Genomic DNA, 26,571 nt, shown 5'->3' with positions numbered 1-26,571 from the left:
AACCTCAGTCACAGAGAGTTTTGAAGACTGGGATCTCGATGCTGCCTTCACGCTGGAAGCTCTCGTGACCATGATTTTAAAGTACACAGGGCACTAACAGAACTAGAGGGTTCCTGTACAGGAGGGTTCTCCGTACCCAGGCCTGAAGCCGGTCTTAAGGTTTGCTTCATCATTAATAGCCTCTACTTAATTTTCCTGTTTTTATGGGACCTTCCCTTAAAAGAAGTGTAAATCTTACACTTGCAGGGGATATGCAAGTCTCCCAAGCAACGCCTGACTCAGCAAGAGAGGCACCTTTTAAAACCCAGAGAACCCAGCATCCCAGATACAAGAAAAAAAATTTGATCCCTGAATAGGGGAAAAAACAATATTTTTATTTTTTAGAAGGAAAAAAGAACACGGGAATAACAATTCTAACAACTATATACAGCTAAGTATCCTATAAACTAACTGAAGAACTAACACTATGTACTATATTCTAATGCTAAAAAGAAAAACAGCCACACAATAAATTCTGTCACTGGACGAAGGCGGTTGAGAAGGAACTATGGGTGTTTAACATGCACACACCTATACAGCCTTGACACGAGACATGAAGAGGATGTGAAGGGTGCACACACGGGCCAAACATACACTGCTACTAAAAATCTCTGACCAAAGGCAAAGGGCACATGCACTCCTGAAGTGGAGCAACCACAAGTGGAGCAACTGCTCGAAAAAGAACAGTGGCTGTTTTTAAATGAGAGATTGGATAGTTTTGTAGGCACTTTAGCCATTTCATACTTAAGCTCCGTCAGAACTCTTAGATGTAAATCATTGTTATGGATTTCATGTTTTTTTAAATTATCAGTTTGTTCTACCACCTCTTCTTCTGACACCTCAATATCTGCTTTCTTATATTTCTAATCCAATCATTTCTTTCTAAAACTGGTCAACATTTTTTTGCAACTTCCTTGTGATTCTGGGGAGCCTATTTAAAGGAGGAAATATAACTTTGCCTCACTCTCCTCCTAAACACTAGTGGCTGAACAATTTTTTCTCAAACAAACAAACCAACCAACCCTGAGCAGGAAAAAGCCTTGACAATTTCAGCCTGCAAGCTGAAAGTTTCAGAAATGTATGACTACCTGAGAAACACAGCTTATCTTACCTTAAGTGCAGTTATTGCTGTAAATCCTGCTATTAACACAAACGTATTAATCATTTATGGGCCTAGTAATGTCACTGACTTTTTAAGCAGAATTGCTAATTAGCTTCAATAGGGAATTCTGTTTAAAGATCAATGCTACAAGATGGCTCTGTTTTACAGTCAACATCAGTAGGAATTACTGCTTTAATTATACTATATTGTGAAGTAAATAGAGGGGACCATATAAGAATACTTTAATTTATTAGTAAAATACTTCTACAGAAAGTTCAACTCATGTTCTCTGTATGCTATTCACCCACAAGATGCTCATCCACTGGACAGACTTAAGGTTGTATTTACAAATATTACATTATAATAATTTAAAATCCAATATGTGGAAAGTCTTTTTCGGGTAATCTGATTTTACAGTATATACTGCGTCCAAGAAAATTACATTAAAAGAATGTTAAGGTTGCAAAGTCAACCACATACAAATTAGGAAATACCAAAATGAGGATTGCCAGTGCATATGCATATAAAGCAGTCATTAATTACACGGTGACGTACTATTTTATCCATGTGCAATCAGGATGGATGCTACTCACTGAATAAGTAGCCATTCAATATTTATTTTTGTCCTCACCCTTCAGTGTGTCCCCCATGCACTATTTACTCATACCATGCAACCCTTACATCCTGTATACAGCATTATTCTTGTCTAGGGACTTTTCTATGGTGTTTTCATTTTCAGGCTTTAGTTCTTTACAAACATAAATTAATTTATCTTCAAACCCTGTCTGAGGTAAGGTGATATTATTGTCCTTATTTTACACATGGAGAATTAATGCAGAGAAATTAAGACACACATTTTCAAAAGTGTCAGCTAATTTTGGGTGCTTAACTTCAAAAGCTTAAGGCCCGATTATTCAGAGTACTTATATTTTATAACACTTCATATGTTCAGTGCACAGCTCCCATTAACCTCAGCTGCAACTGCGTGCTCAGCACTTCTGCAAATCAAACCCCCCAGTGTCTTAAGTTGGGCACCCAGAAAATGAAGAACTCAGTGACCTCTGTGAAATTTTAGTTTTATTTGATTTGCCTAGCATCACGCAGGAATTTTTTTTCCGACGGACCATATGCCAAAAGTATTTGAGGGTGGTGTTATCTCTGAAGCATCAGGGATACCAGACAGGGTGGACTAGTGCTCTGAGGTAGTACAGAGAATCCTCTTTCTTAGTTATCTGGCTGGTATGTCTTGCTCACATGTTTAGCAAATCTTGTAACTTAACCACATGTCCAAATGGATGAGGCTTTTTTTTAAAACAACTAACAAAATCATCCAAAGCACAAGACTTGGTGGTGATGGGAGACTTCAACTACCTAGACACCTGTTGAGAAAATAACACAGCAGAGCACAGATTATCCAACAAGTCTTGGAATGTATTGGAGACCATTTTTTATTTCAGAATGTGGAGAAAGCTACGAGGGGAAAGGCTGTTCTAGATTTGATTTTGACAAAGAAGGAGGAACTGGCTGAGAATTTGAAAGTGGAAGGCAACTTGGGAGAAAGTGATCATGAAATGGTAGAGTTCATGACTCTAAGGAATGGTAGGCAGGAGAACAGCACAATAAAGACAATGGATTTCAAGAAGGCAGACTTTAGCAAACTCAGGGAGTTGGTAGGTAAAATCCCATGGGAAGCAAGTCTAAGGGGAAAAACAATTGAAGACAGCTGGCAGTTTTTCAAAGAGACATTATTAAGGGCACAAGAGTAAACTATCTCACTGCGTAGGAAAGACAGGAAGTATGGTAAGAAACAACCCTGGCTTAACAAGGAGATCTTCAGTGATCTAAAACTCAAAAAAGAGGCCTACAAAACGTGGAAACTTGGTCAAATTACAAAGGATGAATATAAACAAATAACACAAGTATGTAGGGACAAAATCAGAAAGGCCAAGGCACAAAATGAGATCAAGCTAGCTAGGGACATAAAGGGTAACAAAAAAAACATTTTACAAATACATTAAAAGCAAGAGGAAGACCCAGAACAGAATTGGCCCATTACTCAATGAGGGAGGAAGACAACAGAAAATGTGGAAATGGCAGAGGTGCTTAATGACTTCTTTGTTTCGGTTTTCACCAAGAAGGTTGGTGGCGATTGACATCTAACATAGTGAATGCCAGTGAAAATGAGGTAGGATCACAGGCTAAAATAGGGAAAGAACAAGTCAAAAATTACTTTGACAAATTAGATGTCTTCAAATCACCAGGGCCTGATGCATCCTAGAATACTCAAGGAGATGACTGAGAAGATATCTGAGCCATTAGCAATTATCTTTGAAAAGTCATGGAAGACGGGAGACATTCCAGAACACTGGAAAAGGGCAAATATAGTGCCCATCTATAAAAAGGGAAATAAGGACAACCCGGGGAATTATAGACCAGTTACCTTAACTTCTGTACCCTGAAAGATAATGGAGCAAATAATTAAGCAATCAATTTGCAAACATCTAGAAGATAATGAGGTGATAAGTAACAGTCAGCATGGATTTGTCAAGAACAAATTGTGTCAAACCAACCTGATAGCTTTCTTTGACAGGATAACAAGCCTTGTGGATAGGGGGGAAAATGGTAAATGTGATATATCTTGATTTAGCAAGGCTTTTGATACTGTCTTGCATGACCTTCTCATAAACAAACTAGGGAAATGCAACCTAGATGGAGCTACTATAAAATGGGTGCATAACTGGTTGGAAAGTCATTTCCTGAGAGTAATTATCAGTGGTTCACGGTCATGCTGGAAGGGCATAACGAATGGGGTCCCGCAGGGATCGGTTCTGGGTCCGGTTCTGTTCAATATCTTCATCAGTGATTTAGAAAATGGCATAGAGAGTACACTTACAAAGTCTGTGGACAACACCAAGCTGGGAGGGGTTGCAAGTGATTTGGAGGATAGGATTAAAATTCAAAATGATCTGGACAAATTGGAGAAATGGTCTGAAGTAAATAGGATGAAATTCAATAAGGACAAATGCAAAGTACTCCACTTAGGAAGGAACAATCAGTTGCACACATACAAAATGGGAAATGACTGCCTAGGAAGGATTACTGCGGAAAGGGATCTGGGGGGTCATAGTGGATCACAAGGTAAATACGAGGCAACAATGTAACATTGTTGCAAAAAAAGCAAATATTGTTCTGGGATGTATTAGCAGGAGTACTGTAAGCAAGACACGAGAAGTAATTCTTCTGCTCTACTCTGCATTGATTGGGCCTCAACTGGAGTATTGTGTCCAGTTCTGGGCGCCACATTTCAGAAAAGATGGGGACAAATTGGAGAAAGTCCAGAGAAGAGCAACAAAAATGATTAAAGGTCTAGAAAACATGACCTATGAGGGAAGATTTTAAAAATTGGGTTTGTTTAGTCTGGAGAAGAGAAGACTGAGAGGAGACATGATAACAGTTTTCAAGTACATAAAAGATTGTTACAAGGAGGCGAGAGAAAAATTGCTTTTCTTAACCTCTGAGGATAGGACGAGAAGCAATGGGCTAAAATTGCACCAAGGGCGGTTTAGGTTGGACATTAGAAAAAACTTCCTGTCAGAGTGGTTAAGCACTAGAATAAATTGCCCAGGGGGGTTGTGGAATCTCCATCATTGGGGATTTTTAAGAGCAGGTTGGACAAACACCTGTCAGGGATGGTCTAGAGATAATACTTAGTCCTGCCTTGAGTGCAGGCGACTGGACTAGATGACCTTTCGAGGTCCCTTCCAGTTCTATGATTCTATGCCAAAAAACTAAGAGACACTATCCAATAATTCAGGCCTCAGATTTAGATCACAGAAAATAAATACATACCCATATAGATTTACCAACCTAACAGAATTAAAATGTTGTAATTTGTTGTTATTGAAATTAAAGTATTTGTATTAGTGTAAGAGAACTGGAAACTGACTAAACAGAAGTGAAATGGACTAGTGCATATTCACTGTTAAAATTGGGTGAAATGAAAAAGTAAATGTACAGCACAAATGGTGTCAAGTGTCAGGGGTATGCCTGCATCTGTGATTTTCACTCCATGCATCTGAAAAAGTGGGTTTTTTACCCATGAAAGCTTATGCTCAAATAAATCTGTCAGTCTTTAAGGTGCCACCAGACTCCTTTCAGAGTAACAGCTGTGTTAGTCTGTATTCGCAAAAAGAAAAGGAGTACTTGTGGCACCTTAGAGACTAACCCATTTATTTCAGCATAAGCTTTCATGAGCTACAGCTCACTTCATCGGATGCATACTGTGGAAAGTGCAGAAGATCTTTTTATATACACACAAAGCATGAAAAAATACCTCCTCCCACCCCACTCTCCTGCTGGTAATAGCTTATCTAAAGTGATCACTCTCCTTACAATGTGTATGATAATCAAGGTGGGCCATTTCCAGCACAAATCCAGGGTTTAACAAGAACGTCTGGGGGGGATAGGAAAAAACAAGGGGAAATAGGTTACCTTGCATAATGACTTAGCCACTCCCAGTCTCTATTCAAGCCTAAGTTAATTGTATCCAATTTGCAAATGAATTCCAATTCAACCGTTTCTCGCGGGAGTCTGGATTTGAAGTTTTTTTTGTTGTAATATAGCAACTTTCATGTCTGTAATCACATGACCAGAGAGATTGAAGTGTTCTCCAACTGGTTTATGAATGTTATAATTCTTGACATCTGATTTGTGTCCATTTATTCTTTTACGTAGAGACTGTCCAGTTTGACCAATGTACATGGCAAAGGGGCATTGCTGGCACATGATGGCATATATCACATTGGTGGATGTGCAGGTGAACGAGCCTCTGATAGTGTGGCTGATGTTATTAGGCCTTGTGATGGTGTCCCCTGAATAGATATGTGGGCACAGTTGGCAACGGGCTTTGTTGCAAGGATAGGTTCCTGGGTTAGTGGTTCTGTTGTGTGGTATGTGGTTGCTGGTGACTATTTGCTTCAGGTTGGGGGGCTGTCTGTAGGCAAGGACTGGCCTGTCTCCCAAGATTTGTGAGAGTGTTGGGTCATCCTTTAGGATAGGTTGTAGATCCTTAATAATGCGTTGGAGGGGTTTTAGTTGGGGGCTGAAGGTGACGGCTAGTGGTGTTCTGTTATTTTCTTTGTTAGGCCTGTCCTGTAGTAGGTAACTTCTGGGAACTCTTCTGGCTCTATCAATCTGTTTCTTTACTTCCGCAGGTGGGTATTGTAGTTGTAAGAAAGCTTGACAGAGATCTTGTAGGTGTTTGTCTCTGTCTGAGGGGTTGGAGCAAATGCGGTTGTATAGCAGAGCTTGGCTGTAGACGATGGATCGTGTGGTGTGGTCAGGGTGAAAGCTGGAAACCGCTGAATTCAGTGAGAAACTGCTGAATTGGAATTCATTTGCAAATTGGATACTATTAATTTAGGCTTAAATAGAGACTGGGAGTGGCTAAGTCATTATGCAAGGTAGCCTATTTCCCCTTGTTTTTTCCTACCCTCTCCCCCCCCCCCCCCCCGATGTTCTGGTTTAACTTGGATTTAAACTTGGAGAGTGGTCAGTTTGGATGAGCTATTACCAGCAGGAGAGTGAGTTTGTGTGTGTATGGGGGTGGGGAGGTGAGAAAACCTGGATTTGTGCTGGAAATGGCCCACCTTGATTATCATGCACATTGTAGGGAGAGTGGTCACTTTGGATGAGCTATTACCAGCAGGATAGTGAGTTTGTGTGTGTGGTTTTTGGGAGGGGGGTGAGGGGGTGAGAGAACCTGGATTTGTGCAGGAAATGGCCCAACTTGATTATCATGCACATTGTGTAGAGAGTTGTCACTTTGGATGGGCTATCACCAGCAGGAGAGTGAATTTGTGGGGGGGGGGTGGAGGGTGAGAAAACCTGGATTTGTGCTGGAAATGGCCCAACTTGATGATCACTTTAGATAAGCTATTACCAGCAGGACAGTGGGGTGGGAGGAGGTATTGTTTCATATTCTCTGTGTGTATATAAAGTCTGCTGCAGTTTCCATGGTATGCATCCGATGAAGTGAGCTGTAGCTCACGAAAGCTCATGCTCAAATAAATTGGTTAGTCTCTAAGGTGCCACAAGTACTCCTTTTCTTTTTGCGAATACAGACTAACACGGCGGTTACTCTGAAACCTGTCATTGTAAGGAGAATGGTCACTTTAGATAAGCTATTACCAGCAGGAGAGTGGGTTTGTGTGTATGTTTGGGGGGGGGGTTGAGAAAACCTGGATTTGTGCTGGAAATGGCCCAACTTGATTATCATACACATTGTAAGGAGAGTGATCACTTTAGATAAGCTATTACCAGCAGGAGAGTGGGGTGGGAGGAGGTATTTTTTCATGCTTTGTATGTATATAAAAAGATCTTCTGCACTTTCTACAGTATGCATCCAATGAACTGAGCTGTAGCTCACGAAAGCTTATGCTCTAATAAATTGGTTAGTCTCTAAGGTGCCACAAGTACTCCTTTTCTTTTCACCAGACTCCTTGTTGTTTTTTTAGCACAGATGTTTAGGAATTTTAAATGATGTAAAGCAGTATTTCTCAGCTGGTGTGTCACAGCCCCCAGAGGAGTCACAAGGCATTGAGAGAATTATTACAAACTAAAGCAAAGAAATCTCACTTCCCCGCTCCCTGCACACCCTTACTCTTCAAGGTCAAATACGCTCTATCAACCTCTCCATACACATACACAGTTAAATTATATAGGTTTATTGTTACCAATACATTTTGTACTCTGACTTTTATAGTAAATGAGTACAAGTGTTGTGAAAATGTTTTACTTCAAATAAGGGGTTGCCAACCTGAGAAGATTGAGAAACACTAATCTAAGGTATTAAGAGTAATTAACATAAGTAATTTATACTAAAAGTACTGTAACATCAAGAGTATCTGAAGGAATGAAGACCGACCATATTATCTAAAAATCCAAACAACTTTAATGCAACCACAGTCCTACCACAACAGTGTCTGCCTCGCCTAGCGCCAGCAACAGGCCCACCACAAAAAGCATTTCCATTCTCATTCCCACAGCTTCTCTCTCAAGGGGGATGGCAGGGTAGGGTGAATGCCCATTACAATTTTAATCAGCTTCCCTCTAAAAAATATATTCTTCTCAGTTTCTTCTTTAAAATACCGAGGGATAAGTTGAGACATATTGTTTGCATGAGAGTAAGGGTTTGTAGGACTGGGCTCCAATATTCTAGACACATTATACATTCACTAGCCAAAGGAAAGAGGTTTCTTACTGTAGTTCAGTGGCACAAGTTCAGGGCTCTTCGGCACTTTGAGTTTAAATGACACATCTCCAATAGTAACAGTATCACCTAAAAAAAAGAAGAAATATTAGAATATATTGTACGCTTTTTTAAAAACATACATGTGCTTTCAATAATGCTGATACTGTAGCCCTAAAAGTGAAGAAGGGTATGACTGCACATTCAGGGAACAGCCTCTGCTGAGTTTCAGAACTATTACTGTACTAGCATCTAACACTTTCCAATGGTTCAAGCACCAGGATATTTTTGGTTTAAATAATAACTGAACACTTCCATAGACAGTACTTTTGCTGTTGTTATAGCCAGAGCCCTCTGTATTCCACAGCTATGGAATTCACTCTTCGCCGCAGAGCTGTGCTCCAGAATCTGAGCTTTCATCTTTTAAAAATTAATCTTCTAGCCCTCAAGACTGCAGAACCTTGAAAATGTGAAATGAGCATAACTTAATGGAGTGGTGATTTTCCAGAGTATGCAGACAGCCTGAAACAATACCTCTGAGCTGTGCAAACTGACCCACTCATCTCAATCAGTGCCCCATCAACTCAATGGTTGTTGAACCTGCAGAATCTGGTATCTTCCTAAGATGTCACAAAACACTAAGTCCTTTCAGCTCTTGTGAAGTTTTAGAATTGGTAGCTTAGTTTACGGTTATATTTTTCTGAGGGATTGGGGTGGCAAATATAAGTCAGAGCTAGCACCCAGAACCCTCTCATGAACCCCCAGGTCAGCCCATGTGCTTCAAAAGGATCCTGGCCACAGCTCCCTGTTTGCAGCAGCTCACAAGAGGCCACAGGGGACAATAAATGTGTTCGCTCATCATTTTAACATGTATGCAAAATGTCTGATGTTGATTGTATATATTCAAAGTTTCCACGTATCCCTTCTCTATGGTTATTTTAGAGGGTCTTTCACCTCCTTTTTTAAGTAGTTAATTTTTCCCACCAACCTTTCTCTAGTTCAAACAGTTCTTCTAGGAGGGTTTTTTTTTAAAAAAACATTTTTAAAAGTTCACTAGATACAGATACATCCTTCTTCATTTTAAGCACCATTAGAGACCAGAGTATGCAGCGGAATTAGGGAACATAAAAATATCACAGCATGGAGGAATGAGAGCAGACTCCACAGAGCCACTTCTCCCATTCTTGCATAGTTGGGTGGGAAGGGAAGTGGGTGAAGCCTTCACTACACCTCTTATACCCCCACAAATTCACCAGCCAACACAGCTGAGCTGGCATAGAGGGGAAAGTATTTGGGCCAGGCACAGAGCTGGCGCAGATTACTTCCTCCTTGGAGCAAGAGAGGAATTAGGGATCGTTTTGTGACACCCTAAGGTTCTCCTTGGGCAACACCTAGTTGTACTGCCATTTACCCACAGTCTGTGGAAACCCATAAGCTAGTCCTTACTGATGGACTTTCTCTCAGGTCTTACAAGTTTTCCCTGATAAATTCTAAAACCCTAATTATTCCCTTGACTCTCTCAACTAGCATTAGCTCATTCTCCAGCTTTGCTACCTTTATCTTTTCCCAGCATCCCTTAATTGGCTGTATTTGTGCGTTAAGTTGCACTTTTCAATTTTACATTTCCAGTACAGATTTGTATTTTATTTTCAACTTCCAGTCCTTGGCCAATCCCTCAAAAAAAAAAAAAAATTAGCTCCTTTTCCTTACACTCTTCATTTTTGAATCAACAGTAATGTAATGTGTCTGAATTATGATATTTTTTAGCCTCCTTTCATGCTACTCTATTTTAATACCATATTCCTCTTGCTGTTTCCTGAATCCTGGTTCCTAAGAAATGCTTGAACAAATCTAACATTCATTATTTAATACCCTTTAACAGTCTACAAGAAGCACTGTATCGACAAACAACGTATGCAGTGTTTCCTACAGTAACTCCACTTACATCAATATAATAGGTCAGTCTTTCCCTGTGGCTAGTTGATGGTCACTGTTCCTTTAAGCTCAGGATCCCTTTAAAACTTACTCTTTCCATTTGTTATAAAGAATGTAGTAAGCCAGCACTTCAGGGCTGAAAACTACAACCAAAGCATCCCCTCCCACTCTCCTTATGTGTCTGCAGCTCTAACTTCTCTTGCTCACTAGGGTGATAATGAAGCAAGCTGGATCCAAGTAGGTGGAAGACACCTGAAATTTCGGCAACTGTCCCAAGGGGTCCACTGCTTGCCTGAAGCCCCACAACCTCCTTCTTCAGGTCATCTTCTTGAAAGCTAAAATTCCTCTTAAAACAGATCTGTCTGATTGTCTGCCTCAGGAATTTAGTGTCAGTTTGTTTTCTTGCCTTCCCCCACCCAACGAGCGACAAAACAAGTGTATATGACTAATTAGCTTCTAGCTTAAATCATTTACATTCAAGCTGTAAACATACTGTCTCTCTCCCATATACACATGATTCTTTCAAATACAGCAGGAATGAGACAGGGGCTGAAAGAACAAGGTGTGTGATACCAGACAAGGAGTGGGCCAGTAAAAAATAAAAAAGAAGAAGAAAATAAAAACCAAAACAATTTCCCTTCTATTTTTGATGTTTCTTGTATACAAAAATAAGACACTATAAGCTTTAGGATCATAATAGAAACTACTTTTATTTGACCAACTTCTCACCAACATAAGTTGGTCCAATAAAAGATATTACTTCGCCCACCTTGTTTCTCTAATATCCTGGGACTGACACAGCTACAACTACACTGCATACAATAGAAACTACAGCAGTTTTTAGACTATTTTATTCGCCAAGCAAAGCAAGGCCTTACACTCAACTTGATGGCATTTCTCTGTTTGTCTGTCTTCCTGTAACATGATATATTCTGAAAACCACATCCTGTCAATTCCAAAGTTTCATGCACTGTTCTAGGTATCAAAGAGCAGAGCCTATTGATTTTGATGAAAATCAGAAAACCAGAAAAGCCTGAAATTCCATTAAAATCAGGCCCATATAGTGCCCATTTGGTGAAAATGGGAAAACAGGAAGGTGGAAATAGGGCACATACAGAGCTCCTGACATCTGGTTAGCAAACACATCAGATTTAACCAGCTCTATAAAAAGACCAGTTGATGACATCCATTAACACTGTCCAGGTTACATCCTCCTCCCCAACTCAGCTCTGCTCATGATGGCAATGGAATTTAAAATGATGATGCCCTGAATGACTTATCTCCCAGGCAGAAAGAAAATAAATAATTTTACAAATTACAAATTGTGGTGAAATGGAGGAATGCAAGGAGCTCCAGGTGTGTGCGATGAACTCAGCCTACAGAAACACCACAGTGTGCAACTCTAGTCTAGGTTCTTATTCATGCTTATCTCTATGGTTCATATATAAAGGGACCTCACCTGTCCTTCTAACATCAGCATAGTCAAGTATATTATTTGGGTTCCCTCTATTGACACACTGTTTTTTTAAAAATTACAAACATATATTATGAGCATTCCAAACTTTCCCTTTTCTTGTACTACCTCCATCAAAATGGAGTTAAAATACTACAATGACACAGTTGTGTCACTGTAGCACTTCAGTGTAGACACTACCTAGGCCAGTGGGAGGGATTCTCCCATCGCTATCGGTAATCAGCCTCCCCGAGAGGCAGTAGCTAGGTTGATGAGAATTGTGCTGTTGACCTAGCACTATCTACACCAGGGGTTAGGTCATTATAGCTATGTCTCTCACCTACATTTTTCACACGCCTGAGAGACATACCTATACCAATGTAAATTCCTAGCGTAGACCAGGCCCTAGAATGAGCACTGATGAAGTCCTGAAAACCACAGCTGAACAGATAGCTTTGGGGGAAAAAGTGCCAGTTTAAAAGTGAACCTTAACACAGTAGCTCAACAGCACTTTCCTGAAGCTGTGCAATTTTTATCTTTCACTCAAATACAGCAAAAATGTTGGAAAGTGAGCTTCTAAATAAAGATATTTGCCTATCTTGAGTTAATTTAGCTAATAAAAATGTGACAACCCAGGGAAACTAACACCCTCTGTTTTTCTAGAACTGCAATTTAGACTGGATAACACATTTAATATACCCCTATTCCTACAAGAAGTGAAAAAAATCCATGTCTACACTATGGTTGCCACAGCAGCTATAGCATAGCCCCATAGTGTAGACACAGACTACAGTTTCAGAAGGGGGTTTTCTATTGCTGTAGGAACTGCACCTCCCTACGTGATAGTAAATAGCATTCTTCTGTGGACCTAACTGTGTCTACATGGCAGGTAGTGGTCAAGAATTAGGTCTATCATTCAGACTATCAAGACCATGCCTAATCCCACATAATAATTTCATGCAGACAGCTGTCCACACACATGGATCACAATCGCAGGATTGGAGACCTAGGTTTACATCTCATTTAAAAACTCATATATTACTTTGAAATTTTTTCCACCCCATCAAATTATTTTTCCTACAAGTGGTGAATAAAGAGCTATTGTTAGATCTATTTTTAAAAACTGTGAGATACAAAGGCCTGATCTACACTTAAAATTTAGATTCACATAGCTACTTTGCTCAAGGGTGTGGAAAATCCACAACCCTGACCAACAGCTATCCCAACCTAACCCTGGTGTACATGCAGCTATGCCAACAGGATAATGCTTCCATTGACTTTACTATCATCATTCAGGGAGGTGGAGTTCCTAAACTGACAGAAAAAACCCTTACACTGGAATAGGCTACGTCTACACTGTGGGGTTATGCTGGCATAGCTACAGCAACATAACTATGCCAGTATGGTCTCCATAGTGTAGACATACACCACTACTGTGTATGAGTCATATATAAAGACAGATAAATAGATTATATCTTTACCTCAATTTAAAAAAAAGTAGCAGAAAATAGTTTTTCCTACATTTTTCTTTTAGCTACTTTTTATGGTGAAATAACACATCATGAAAAGCAAAAGAAATACAATAAATTTAAAATGGCCATTTTAAAACAAAGAATCTCCTCTATAATTTTAGACTCCTATCTGAAAGGACGTAGGCATGTATTTAACTTTACTCACTGTGAGCAGTCCCACTGAGGTCAGTAACATTATGCATATAAATAATTCCAAGCACATATGTCAGTCCTTGCAGGATTAGGACCCTAATGAGACACGGGGAGGTTTGAAATGCATTCTTACTGGGTGATTGAGGGTTCTCTCTTTTGCCCTCTTTAGGTCTGAAATTATATGATTACCATACTGAAAAATGATCTCAAAATATCTATAATTCAGTTTTATATAAAATATTCATCTTCTCCCTGCAACTAATAGCACAAACACATTTAAACTGTGGTGTTATGCACTGCTAACACCAATTTCTGTGTGATTATACCACATCTGTTTGAGAAAAGTTCAACAGCTAAATTACATCTGTATATATATTTTTAAATCTTCATTTTATGATAAAGTGAAGGAAAGAAAAATAAATGCTTCCAACTGATATCATTTATAAAACACCTTTACAAAAGGACATATAGCAAAGAGAATGGCAACTCATCCTTAGAGATCCAATTTAAGCTTGAAAAGGGTAATGGTATTGTTATTAAGAATTTGGTTTTTCCTTTTCCGCAGCCTTTTTGAATAAATTATTACGAAGTACAGTAAGCATGTATTTGGAGTTGAATGCAAGATTTTACACTTATTTAAATAGTTCTGTGCCTGCATTTTGGCTTGTGCATTGTAGTCTTTAGTCATAAATTTATTCGTGCTCGCAGACCTATTCTATACACACCTGAAGGATAACTGTGGTCTTTGGAATACTAGGGGTGTTTTGTTTCGTTTTTTTATTTAAGTGTTCCAGGAAAACAGTATCACAAGCAAAAATTTGTTCCACTGCTTCCTTTTTTTGGGTTAACTGACGAAGTTAGCTCTATATCCACTGCATTAAACAGTCTGCAGACATTGCAGAGTTGGGGGTTACTTGTTAGCAAATAAAGGTACCTACGTTGAAATTCTACTAACATTCCAAAAAAGTCTTTTGCCTCAGTTAGCAAAATTTCTTCAAGCGAGAACCGATACTCTTCTGGACAAAATATGTGGTGCCACATTTCCCTCTAAGGAAACACAGTGCTGACTTTCAGCATCTAATGTTTTCATAATACATAATGTCATTTCTAATCAACATTAGCTGTGTTAGAACCAGAGAAGTTCCGATGTTTTTTGGCTGAGACTTGATTTTCTTCTGTGCTAATAGCCCTACTATGAACTAATGATTTTCTTCACTAGTTCACTACAACAGGGATCGGCAACCTTTGGCACGTGGCCCGTCAGGGAAATCCACTGGCGGGCCGGGACGGTTTGTTTACCTGCATCGTCCACTGGTTCAGCTGATCGCAGCTTCTACTGGTCGCAATTCGCCGTTCCAGGCCAATGGGGGCTGTGGGAAGTGGCAGCCAGCCCATCCCTCGGGCCATGTCGCTTCCCGCAGCCCCCACTGGCCTGGAACAGTGAACCACGGCCAGTGGGAGCTGCAATAGCTGACCTGCGGACGCTGTAGGTAAACAAACCATCCCGACCTGCCAGGGGATTTCCCTGATGGGCCACGTGCCAAAGGCTGCCGATCCCTGGTCTACAATGTCAATAAAGACATTGGTTGTGTTCTCTGAGGCCCGCAGTTGAGACGGCATTCTCTGAATCTTAGTGACATGGAGGGGGTATATGCCAGCTGCTTTATTTTTCCAGTAAAAACATGAATTTAACAGCCAAAAATTCTCTGGCTCAAAGAGAATGATATCCTGGGCTGAACAGTTGAGAATTGTCCTGTTCACCAATTAGGCAGTTGGCACTTCCCACTAGTGTGCTTTATCAGTGCTAAGCTGTCCAGGCTTGTCAGTACTGTAATATGAAAATTAACTTAGTGTTTCAATACTAAAATAAGGTTTGCAAAGTACAGTTTGTTCAAAGTGGAATATCCAAGCTGTCAACCTATTCTTAAATAAGCTTAAACATCAAGCATAATTGATAATTAGAATATTTTCAGTGACACAATAAAAGAAAATAAACTATGTCTGAAAATCAAAGAGACTTATTAAAAAGAACTTCCTTTTATTGAAAACTAGATGAAACACCCTTCAAAATTCACCCTGGCAATTCCTATGTGACTATTAATAAGAGTCCTTGTCGAGTGCTTGAATCGGCTAAACAAGTTCAACTTCAGGACAACAAGGTTTATGTATTAACCCAAAAAATATTTGCAAAACAAACCAACAAACAACTGTGGCTATAATTAAATAAATATTTACTAAATATCAGAAGTTAAAACAATTGCCAGATTTTGAATTTCACAGCCTATATACTGAATTTTACTCAAAGAGAATGACCAAGAAATCATGTTTATTAAGTGTTAATAGCCTGTTGAGCTGTGCATGGCTATGTCTACACTGCACACCTTACAGCAGCACAGCTGTGTCCTTTAAGGTATGCAATGTAGCTGCTCTTTGTCGGCAGGAGAGGTCTCTTGCTGACTAAATAAAACCACTCCCTGCAATTCCCCTACTCCCATCTTCATGCCAGAGGCTCTGTATGCCGCCTCAAAAATTCTCCCTTTCACCATATGCCAAGAACTCACAGTCTTCCCCATTTCCCTTGTAACTGCTCATCTTAGCCTGCTTCCATCTAGAGGGTTGCCAACCTCCTTTCACACACAAGGGGGTCCTTGCTGCCCTCCATTTCCCCCCTAATTTGGAATTTGTAAAATTATTTCTTTTCTCTCTGTCTGGAATATAAGTCATTCAGGCTGTCAACATTTTAAACGCTTTTGGAACGATAGGCAGAGCTGAGATGGGGTATGTTGTTATGCTGGAAGGTGTTAAAAGAAAAAGTTGATGGCAGCCATTTTTTTTTTAGACTCTCTAGACAAAAACAGATGTGGTTAAAGCTGAGGGTGTGCTAACCAAATGCCAAGAGCTGCCTCCCTCCCACCCGTTTCTGATTTCCACCAAAAATCAATAGGATTCTTCCCATTTTTGTGTATAACATATCCTGCAATTTTGGATTTGATCGCCTGTGGTGTTCAAGAATTATGCCCAGACACACAAGCAGAGAATTGCCATCAGGAGTGTAGGCCTCACTTCGCTCAGCCAATTAAAAGGTTGCACACTTCATTGCTCATAAGCTCAGCCAACAAAGTAAATACATTTTTTAAAAATTTTTCATCACCACCACTTCACTGAAGAAAAGTAACAGATGGTTATACTCCACTGGCTTGGAACATGCAACCTGAATATAAAAATTCTCAAATGGACCAACTCTTGCCCTTTATTCAAGAAATCAAGTAATAATCAGAACAAACTAGGATCTCCCATTTGAGCTGCACAAGTGCAAATCTCTCACAAGTATTTCCATGAAGCTTTAGTAATCCCTTTTCTCTTCCCATAATTCTATTACTTCCCCACCCCCCTCTTCATAACTCTCTGACACTGGCTGCCTGCATCTGTTCTTCCACAGCTCTTTATAGGGTGCCAGGAGGCCACTACTCCCTATTGCAAAGAAAGTTAGGGGGAGCTGGGTGCCACCCCTTCACATTTTATAAAACTGTGACAGGCAACCATTCTGTCCCAATACTGAGGAGCTACTGCCACACCAGTATCTGGGATGTGTCTCAGCTTCAGACAATCAGGGCACCAGACTGACTGTTGCTTACCTAGCTGGCTGCAGCTTCCAGCCCTTCCCAAAAATCTCATTTTGCATAGGCGAAGAGAGGAAACACTATATCAAGAAGCCTGCTAGTGGGGGCAGCCCCCTGAAAGCCCATGGAGAAGGTAATGAAAGTACCCATTGTTGCAAAAGAGGAGGAGCAGGTTACCCGACTGCACACCCAAAGTTATCAAAGGTATAGGAGTCCTGGGTCCTGCAAGAGGATGCAGGGAGGACCTAAGGAGAATGAGTCCACTGGAGGAGAATGGGCAATAAACAGAATTCCTAATATCAAGACCTCACAATTCATAGGAACATAGGAATTGCCTTACTGAGTGAGATCCAAAATCCATCTAGTCCAGTAGCTGGTCTCTGACAGTGGCTTCAGAGGACGTGCAAACCCTGAGGCACAAGGCTTACTATTCCTTCCAAAATTATCATCATTAATTTTGATAACAACAACAGAGTTATCCATAGACATACCCCATCTTCTTTTGAATTTCTCTCAATTCTTGGCCTCAATTTCATCCTCTGGCACAGAGTTTTGTAATCTAATTATGCATTGTGTTAAAAAGTTTCACAGTCTAATTATGCATGGGGTGAAAAAGTACCTCCTTTTATTAGTTTTGAATTTTCCACCTTCTAATTTAATTGAACGCCTTCTTGTTCTTGAGTTATGAGATGTGAGAACTAAAGCTCCTGATCTACCTGTGCTATACTATTACTGACATAACTTTTATCACCCCCCCTCTAATGTATCTCCTTTCTAAGGTAAAAAATCCCAATCTTTTCAATCTCACTTTTTATAAGTTTTTTCCTATTCCAACATCCTCTGAATATTATACTAGCTCATTATATTCTTTCCTCAAACTAGCTCCTTCCTTGATTAACTCAAATCTGTTCAAATATTTGACTGATCGTCTCATTATCTGGCAGCAAATCTGAGTAATAATGCTGTAAGTAAGAATTAAAACAATTACATAAATTTAAGAGACCATCAGGACCCCTCAAAAGGATTCTAGCTCAATAATTCATAATTGGTCATTATTCATTCTATATTTAGGAATTGTGATGCCTTTGTCACACACCCAGAAAAACGTCACCTACTGTTGGCGTATGTTATTGTTTTAAGACCCAGTACTAATTTGTGTGAGGCTGTCACATTTCTTGAACGTCATTATAAGATACTCTGGGATTGTTCAAGGAACAGGGTCCCACTCATCCCAATATATGCAGGACAACGGTCAATTATATGTTCTAACAGTGCTGCTTAAGGGAACATATACAGGTCCTAAGACCACGTTTTAAACCTGTAAAATTGCCTCAAGGTAAGAGGAGTATATTCTACAGGCAAGTCCAATCCTGCAAATAGATCAGCACCATTGGACCCCTGAATTTAGTGGGGTTCTGCCTTCATAAGGTGGCAACCCTATGCAATGTAATGATACAAGTATCACTACTCTGTCCCAGGGGAGTGGTTCTCAAACTATAGGCTGCAGAGCTCTTCCTGATGATCCACAAAATGAAGCATTTTGAAACAAAAGTAATGGACAGATAAGGCAAGTGTTTTGGAGGCTCTCTCTCTCTCATGAGGTGCTTCTCAGAATAGAAAAATTGGTGAATTGTTGCCCTAAAATGAGGCAACATCCCCCAATTTCACTACAAAACCTATACATCCAGTAGAGTTTAGATAGAGAGGAGCTGGGAACTGTCCTGCTCCTATAACCCAGTTACTTTTGTTTTGACTTTCCAGACAAGTAAAAGGGATACAAGACCCTGAGAAAAAATTTAAAGTAAAATCCACCAAAAAAACCCCAACACACCCAGTGTGTTGAAGATGGCATGAGATGGAAGATACCACTAGTGTGTGAGGAGGAGAGGAGATTAAGACTAGAGGAGATTAAAAACATGTAGCCAGTGAGTTTGGGGATAAGGGAAGGAGGGAATTAGAACTGGATCTGGACAGGTGAGACTGGGATTTGGGAGCAGTAGGGGCTGATGTGGATTAGATTTGGGGGCTGGGATTTGGGGGTAATGGGGATTGATGGTGAGGTGTGGAGGAGGCATTAGAGGCTGATGGTGGTTGGATATGGGGTAGTGAGGGGCTAATGGTGAATGGGGGGGACTAGAATTTGGGTTTATGGCTGAATCTGGGAGCTGGGATTTTTTGGGGCACTGGGGGCTGATGGTGGGAGGATTTAGGGTCAGTGGGAGTGGATGGGGACACAGAGGGGACTGGAGTTTGGGGACAGTGAAAGCTGATGGTGATTGGATTTGGGGGCAGTGGGCGCTGATGGTGGGATGTGAGTAATGGAGTTTGGGGGTGGAGGGGGCTGGAGTTCAGGGCCAGTGGGGGCTGATGGTGGCGGGATTTGGGATCAGTGGGAGCTGATAGGGGCTGGAGTTTGGGGGCAGTGGGGACTGATGGCGGGGTGTGGAAGGGGCTGGAGTTTGGGGCCGGTGGGGCTGATGGTGATTGGATCTGGGGCAATGGGGGTTGATGGTGGCTGGAGAGCTGATGGGGGGCCGTGGAGGCTCACAGGGGTGTAAAAGTGGCTGGAGTTTGGGGGCGCAGTCACACCCCATTAACCCGGGAGCAGGGAGGGGAGTTACCTGCGGCGGCTCCCGGGCCGTGCAGCGCCCTGACCTCCGGCTGCAGCTGCCTCTCCCCAGCCAGGCGGCCCCGCACCACCTGCTGCAAAAGGAGCCGGACTCTCCGCGCTGCGGGGCCGCCGCTGAAGCCCAGAAGCCGGGACTGCATGGGGAAGGCCGGGCCAGAGACGCGCACCGGGCGGGCGGGGACCGGGGAAGCGGCAGGCCGGGGTGGGGGAAGGGAAACGCCGAGGCACAAAGTCCCACCGGAAACTGGTGCCGGCCGGCCTCGGGCAGCCCGGGGAGGGAGGCGCCCCGGCGGCTGGTTGTGACGGCGTTTGCCCCGGGGCCCGATGCTGGGGCCTGGGAGCCAAATCATAGAATATCAGGGTTGGAAGGCCAAGCCCAGCGCTTTGCCATCCGCTTTCATGGGAGCAGGCCCGGGCCCCGAGAGGCAGGGACTGAGTGAACCTGCCCCGAGTGGGTCCGTCTCTCCCCAGCTCAGGGGTGGGGGGAGACGTTGCTGGGGTGCTGTGTGCCATCGTCTCTCACCCCCCCCTTTCGTGGGGATGGGCACAGGGGGATTTTGCTCTGTGGACAGAGGGAGTGGGGGTTGCTCTGTGGGTGTGTCAGCACTGGGATCAGCCTTCAACCATCCATCAGTGACCTGCCCTGTTCAGTTGCACTGTAGCCTTGAGGAAAAAAGAAAAGGAGGACTAGTGGCACCTTAGAGACTAACCAATTTATCTGAGCATGAGCTTTCGTGAGCTACAGCTCACTTCATCGGATGCATAAAGTGGAAAATACAGTGAGGAGATTTATATACACACAGACCATGAAAAAATGGGTGTTTATCATGTATTTATCATGCATTTATCATACACATTGTAATGAAAGTGATCAGGTAAGGTGAGCTATTACCAGCAGGAGAGCAGGGGGGAGAAAACCTTTTGTAGTGATAACCAAGGTGGGCCATTTCCAGCAGTTAACAGGAACGTCTGAGTAACAGTGGGGGGGAGGGGAATAAACAAGGGGAAATAGTTTTACTTTGTGTAATGATACATCCACTCCCAATCTCTATTCAAGCCTAAGTTAATTGTATCCAGTTTGCAAATTAATTCCAATTCAGCAGACTCTCCTTGGAATCTGTTTTTGAAGTATTTTTGTTGTAATAGTGCGACCTTTTGGTCTGTAATCAAGTGACCAAAGAGATTGAAGTGTTCTCTGACTGGTTTATGAATGTTATAATTCTTGACATCTGATCTGTGTCCATTTATTCTTTTACGTAGAGACTGTCCAGTTTGACCAATGTACATGGCAGAGGGGCATTGCTGGCACATGATGGCATATATCACATTGGTAGAACGAGCCTCTGATAGTGTGGCTGATGTGATTAGGCCCTATCATGGTGTCCCCTGAATAGATATGTGGGCACAGTTGGCAACAGGCTTTGTTGCAAGGATAGGTTCCTGGGTTAGTGGTTCTGCTGAGTGGTATGTGGTTTCTGGTGAGTATTTGCTTCAGGTTGGGGGGCTATCTGTATGCAAGGGCTGGCCTGTCTCCCAAGATTTGTGAGAGTGATGGGTCGTCCTTCAGGATAGGTTGTATAAGTCCTTGCCTATAGACAGCCCCCCAACCTGAAGCAAATACTCGCCAACATTCATAAACCAGTTGGAGAACACTTTAGTCTCTCTGGTCACTCGATTACAGACATAAAGGTCGCAATATTATAACAAAAAGACTTCAAAAACAGACTCCAACGAGAGACTGCTGAATTGGAATTAATTTGCAAACTGGATACAATTAACTTAGGCTTGAATAGAGACTGGGAGTGGATGTGTCATTACACAAAGTAAAACTATTTCCCCATGTTTATTCTCCCCCTTAATCCCCCCACTGTTCCTCAGATGTTCCAGTTAACTGCTGGCAATGGCCCACCCTGATTATCACTACAAAAGGTTTTGAGTGATGTTCCATTAGCAGAAAGAGGGATGCAGTACAGTATTGGGATCGGATGACAGCTAGGGTGAAAGGGGAAGTTTGGGAGAAGGCATAGTGACAGCAATGCATGTCTCTGACGAGCTAATAGAAACAGGGATCAGGAAGTGAGGTAAGATTCATGGGAACCAGAGTAAAATGTATGAGGGGACAACGTGTCAAAGAAGGGAAACTGAGAAGAAAAATACTCCTGCGGGAATTCTACGCCAAAAAAATTAAAATTCTGCATGTTTTAAAATTCTGCAAATCTTATTTGTCAATAAATAAATTTGGAGGCTCCAGCATGGCAGTGGGGAGCACAGGGCACTGGCTGCATGGAGGTGGGAGATCATCCTGCAGCCCCCCTCATACAGAGGCTCATTGGGGGATTCCAGGGGCAGGGGCACAAACTCAGCGGTGAGGCTGCACCTGACCCTGACACAGGGCAAGGGCCAGGCTTGCCCCAAAAATACCCCTGGGGTTGGGCCCTGCCCCACCACACCAGGTACACCAGGTGTGGGCAGGCAGGCTCAGTCTGGCAGGATCCAAATGTGGAGGGGCTTAGTGTGGGGGTTGCAGTTGTGGGGGGAGAGGGTTTGGTGTGGGGCAATCTGGGCAGCTCAGTGGGGTGGGGGGTCTGGGTGCGGGGGGAATCTGGATGCACGGGAGTTCGTTGGGGGTTCTGGGTGCAGTGGGAATGGGACTCTGCAGGGGATCCAGGTGAAGGTGGTTGAGGTTAACAGGGGGACTGGGTATGGGGGGCACTGTGGGCAGGGATCCGGGTGTTGCGGGAGTGGTGATTGCTGGGGTAGGTGTCAGGGTGCAGCTGGTTGGGGCTCAGTGGGGATGGGGTCTGGGTGTGGGGAGGATCTGGACACAAAGGGGCTCATTGGGGGGTTCCAGGTGCTGGGGCAATGTGACTCTGCAAGGGGGGTTCTGGTGAAGGTGGTTTGACTCAGGGGGTGTTGGTGTGGGGGGATGGGTCTACATGTGGGGGGTCATCCAGGTTCAGTGGGCATGGGGCTCATCGGGGTGGGAGTTTGAGTGTAGAGGGTTCAGTGGGTGGTGGTCTGGGTGCAGGGGTGGGGGTGTGGATGTACGGGGGGTGGGGCTCAGCAGTGATGTTCCGGGTGCAGGGAGTTGGGCTCAGCAGGGTGGGGCTTGGTTGTGGGTGTCTCAGTGGAGGCAGGCTGGGTATGGGGGGGTCCATCCACACGGGTTGGGCAGCCAAGGGGCAGCTCCCCGTACAATGAGTCCTCCCTCCACAGCTGAGAAGCAATGGGGACAAGAAGCGGGGGTATGGGGGGAGATGCAGCAGAAGAGCAAGTCCTGTCCTCTTCAGCCTAGCTGGGACTAGCAGCTGAGCCTGACTCAGGGTAGAAGCCACCGGCCAAGGCGTCACCAGCCCCTTCCCCACACAGTGATTTACCTCTCCACCAGCTATTCCAAAAGCCTGAAACAATGCACCCATGCTGATGGAGAGGGGTGTATGACCACTCTTGTGGCTTCCCTTTGCTTCCCCATCAGAAAGTCATTTTTATGAGGGGAAGCAAAGAAATCTGCAGGGGACGTGAATTCTGCGCCCATGCAGTGGTGCAGTATTCCCTCAGGAGTAGAAAAGGTCTCAAGAGTGACAGGAGACCAGCAGAAGGATCAAAGGACAAAGGGTCCAAGAGAGGTTAAAAATAAGGACAGAAAACAATAAAATGAGATACAACTGGGGCATATACAAACTAATATCCCTTGAGAAAAATAATCAGAAACGTTTTTGATGAGACCAGAATCCTGAAAATCGGTGATGCCAAAACAGGCTTTGGGATGATTGTGGATAGCAAATTAGAGGTGATTTTTGCAATTATATGTGACACCAAGAAAGGTCAATGTAATTTTCGGTTGCAGAGGCATGACAGAGCATAGAGGCATACAGTTTGTGTGACGTTGCATCCATTTGCATGTATCGCATCACCAGAGAAGGAAAACTCTGGTGGGAATTCGGAGAAGATCATCTAAAGCCTTAATCCTGCAATTTACTGTGTCCAGGCAATCAGGCTCCACACAGACTCTGCAAAATGCAGGATTGGAGCCCAAATGAATAAGGCCAGGAATGACTAATTTATGAGGAAAGAGATAAAATAATTAAATATGAATAATATCTACCTTGGTTCTTATAATGCCCCCGTTTCCATAGTATCTTAACTTGACTAAGTGATAGCTAAATATTTGAAGGGTATAAACAATTAAGACAGGAATTTGTTAGTATGGCAGAAGGTTTAACTAGAAGTAATGGGTTGACATTTTAAAAACAGCAGATTATAGTTTAACAAATTGCACGGAAACCTGAGTGTGTGAACTGAGAGAGTGGAATAATCTTCAAAAGGAAATGGTTGAATCCCCATGTGGTAGGGTGTAGCAAACATTTGTATCTTCTCCTGGAGGCCCTGCAGCACCCCATCTAAAAAGGTGCCCATATCAGGGGAAAACAGCTAGTTCATACCTCCAAGAACTGCCTAGAGAGGCAATTTGGGATCAGCTGCTGGCAGAAACAACAAGAATTGGTTCCTAGCTGTTAGAAGGGCCAGGAGTGGGCAGAAGTCAATTACAGCCCAGCAGATAAGATCAAAAGGGCTGGCTGCTTCTTCTAGGGTCCAGTTCTGGGTGGGGCTGGGATACAGGAGGAAGCATGTCCCGTGTCTTAACCCAAGATGCCTAGCCTCATCGTGGGCCTCACTCTGACAATACCTTTTTGGTTGAGTCAGTGAAGAATTGTTTTTCAGTGTTTAAAACCCCAATGGCTATCTTGAGTTAAATATCAATATGTTGTTGTAAAATTAAGGTGAGCTTGTTTTCTAGTACAAGTGAACCTGAGACAGCCCATCATTGGAGATATTTAAAACATACTAGAAATTAAGCTACAGGGAACACTCAGTGCAGTGAGATGATGCCTAAAAAGATTTTTTCCATTTTTAATTTCTGTAATTCCATGAGATTCTTCTGAAGGAAGAGTGTTATATAGATTAAATTATCTTTCCTGCAAAGACTAAAAAAACGGTAGCTCCACTGTTGCTTCAGGCTCAGGGACGTTAGCCTCATTTTATCCGTCTGTAACCTGGCCCCCCGTCCCCCTTCCACTCTATTCTCTTCCCCTAGATAAAAGCCCTCAGTGACCTAATTTCTTTTATGAACAAGAGCTTCTAGTCATTGGATTATTTTTTCTTTTCTGGCTTCTTGTAATTTAACATGCATGTCTCACTTTTCTGCCTTCCTGTGTCTAGGTATTATTCCTTTCTTTAGTTTGCGAGGATAGTCTATCTAGTTATGTTCCTAATCTGAAGTTCAAGCCTCTGGTCTTGGGAGCAAAGAGGCAAACCTGGAACCACCTCCCCTTTTGTACTGGATGATTTTTTTATTTAAAAATAAACCTAATTCTGTTTGGCTAGCCTTTGCCATTTATTCACTTAGAATGCAGTGTTTGTGGATAAATATAGTTATGATTCCTCATGCACTTCATGTACAGACAATTTTTAGATATTACATGCAAAACACTATGTACAGATAATGTTAAGTTTGCAAATTTAAAGACATAAAAGTCAGGAAATGCAAAAGCTCAAGATCTCAAAACAACATGAACTCACTGGACATAAGAAAAGTTATACTGGGACAGATCAGTGGTCCATCTAGCCCGGTATACTGTCTCTGACAGATGCTTAAGAGTGAATAAGCAGAATAGGGAAATTTTGAGTGATCCTTCCCCTGTTGTCCACTCCCATGCTGGCAGTTGCAGTTGTAGGGTCACCCAGAGCATGGGGTGTATCCCTGACCATCTTGGTTAACATGATGGATCTATCATTCATGAACTTATCTTAATTCTTTTTTGAAACGTTATACTTTTGGCCTTCACAGCATCCTATGGCAATGAGCTTCCCAGGTTGACTATGGGTTCTGTGAAGAAATACTTCCTTTTTTTATTTAAACCTGCTGCCTATTAATTTCATTGACTGACCCCTTGTTCTTGAGTTACGTGAGGGGGTAAATAACACTTCTCTATTCACTTTCTCCATACCATTCATTATTTCATAGACCTCTATCGTATTGCCCTTAGTCATCTCTTTTCTAAGATGAACAGTGCCAGTCTTTTTAATCTCTTGTACGGAATCTGTTCCTTCCCCTTAATCATTTTTGTTGCCCTTCTCTATACCCTTTCCAATTCTAATATATCTTTTGAGATGGGGTGACTGAAACTGCACACAGTATTCAAGGTGAGGGAACACTGATATATTGATATAGTGGCATTACAATATTTTGTTTTGTTATTTATCACTTTCCTAATGGCTGTCGCCATTCTTAACTTTTTTTGTCTGCCACTGCACCTGGAGTGGCTGATTTCAGAGAACTATCCAGGATGTCTCTTTCTTGAGTGGCAACAGCTAATTTAGACCCCATCATTTTGTAAGTATAGTTGCGATTTTGTTTTCCAGTGAGCATTACTTTGCATTTATCAACATTGAATTTCACCTGCCATTTTGTCATCCAGTCACCCAGCTTTGTACAGATCCTTTTGTAACTCTTTATAGTCAGCTTTAGCCTTATCATGAGTAATTTTGTATGGTCTGCAAACTTGCCACCTCACTCTTTAACTTCTTTTCCAGATCACTTATGAATATGATGAACAGCACAGCTCCCACTCTAGGTCTGGGGGACCCCACTATTTACCCATTCCATTGCAAAAACTACCCATTTATTCCTACTCTTTATTTCCTATCTTTGAACCAGTTATTGATCCATGAGAGGACCTTCCCTCTTATCCAATAACTGCCTACTTCACTTACGAGCCTTTGGTAGAGACCTTGTCAAAGGCTTTTTGCAAGTCCAACTACATTATATCTAGTGGATCACGCTTGTCCACATGCTTATTGACCCCCCTCAAAGAATTCT

At 42.2% G+C, this 26,571-nt stretch overlaps 1 protein-coding gene across 1 annotated transcript in view; it reads right to left on the bottom strand.

The window, feature by feature from the left end:
- VWA8 (von Willebrand factor A domain containing 8) overlaps positions 1-19,879 on the bottom strand; it is a 291,052-nt gene extending 271,173 nt beyond the window's left edge. The window contains exons 1-2 of the mRNA XM_084611928.1: positions 19,684-19,879; positions 8,403-8,480 (exon numbers count right to left, since the gene is read on the bottom strand). Coding sequence (XP_084468054.1) covers positions 8,403-8,480; positions 19,684-19,831 — 226 coding nt within the window. The 5' untranslated portion in view covers positions 19,832-19,879. The remainder of the gene's footprint in view (positions 1-8,402; positions 8,481-19,683) is intronic.
- Between the last annotated feature and the right edge of the window lie 6,692 nt (positions 19,880-26,571).

Source organism: Lepidochelys olivacea (genome assembly GCF_965140295.1).
Source record: "Lepidochelys olivacea isolate rLepOli2 genome assembly, chromosome: 1".
Taxonomy (NCBI): Eukaryota; Metazoa; Chordata; order Testudines; family Cheloniidae; genus Lepidochelys; species Lepidochelys olivacea.
Note: the sequence above shows the minus strand (reverse complement) of the source record. Positions and strands in the feature narration are given on the sequence as shown.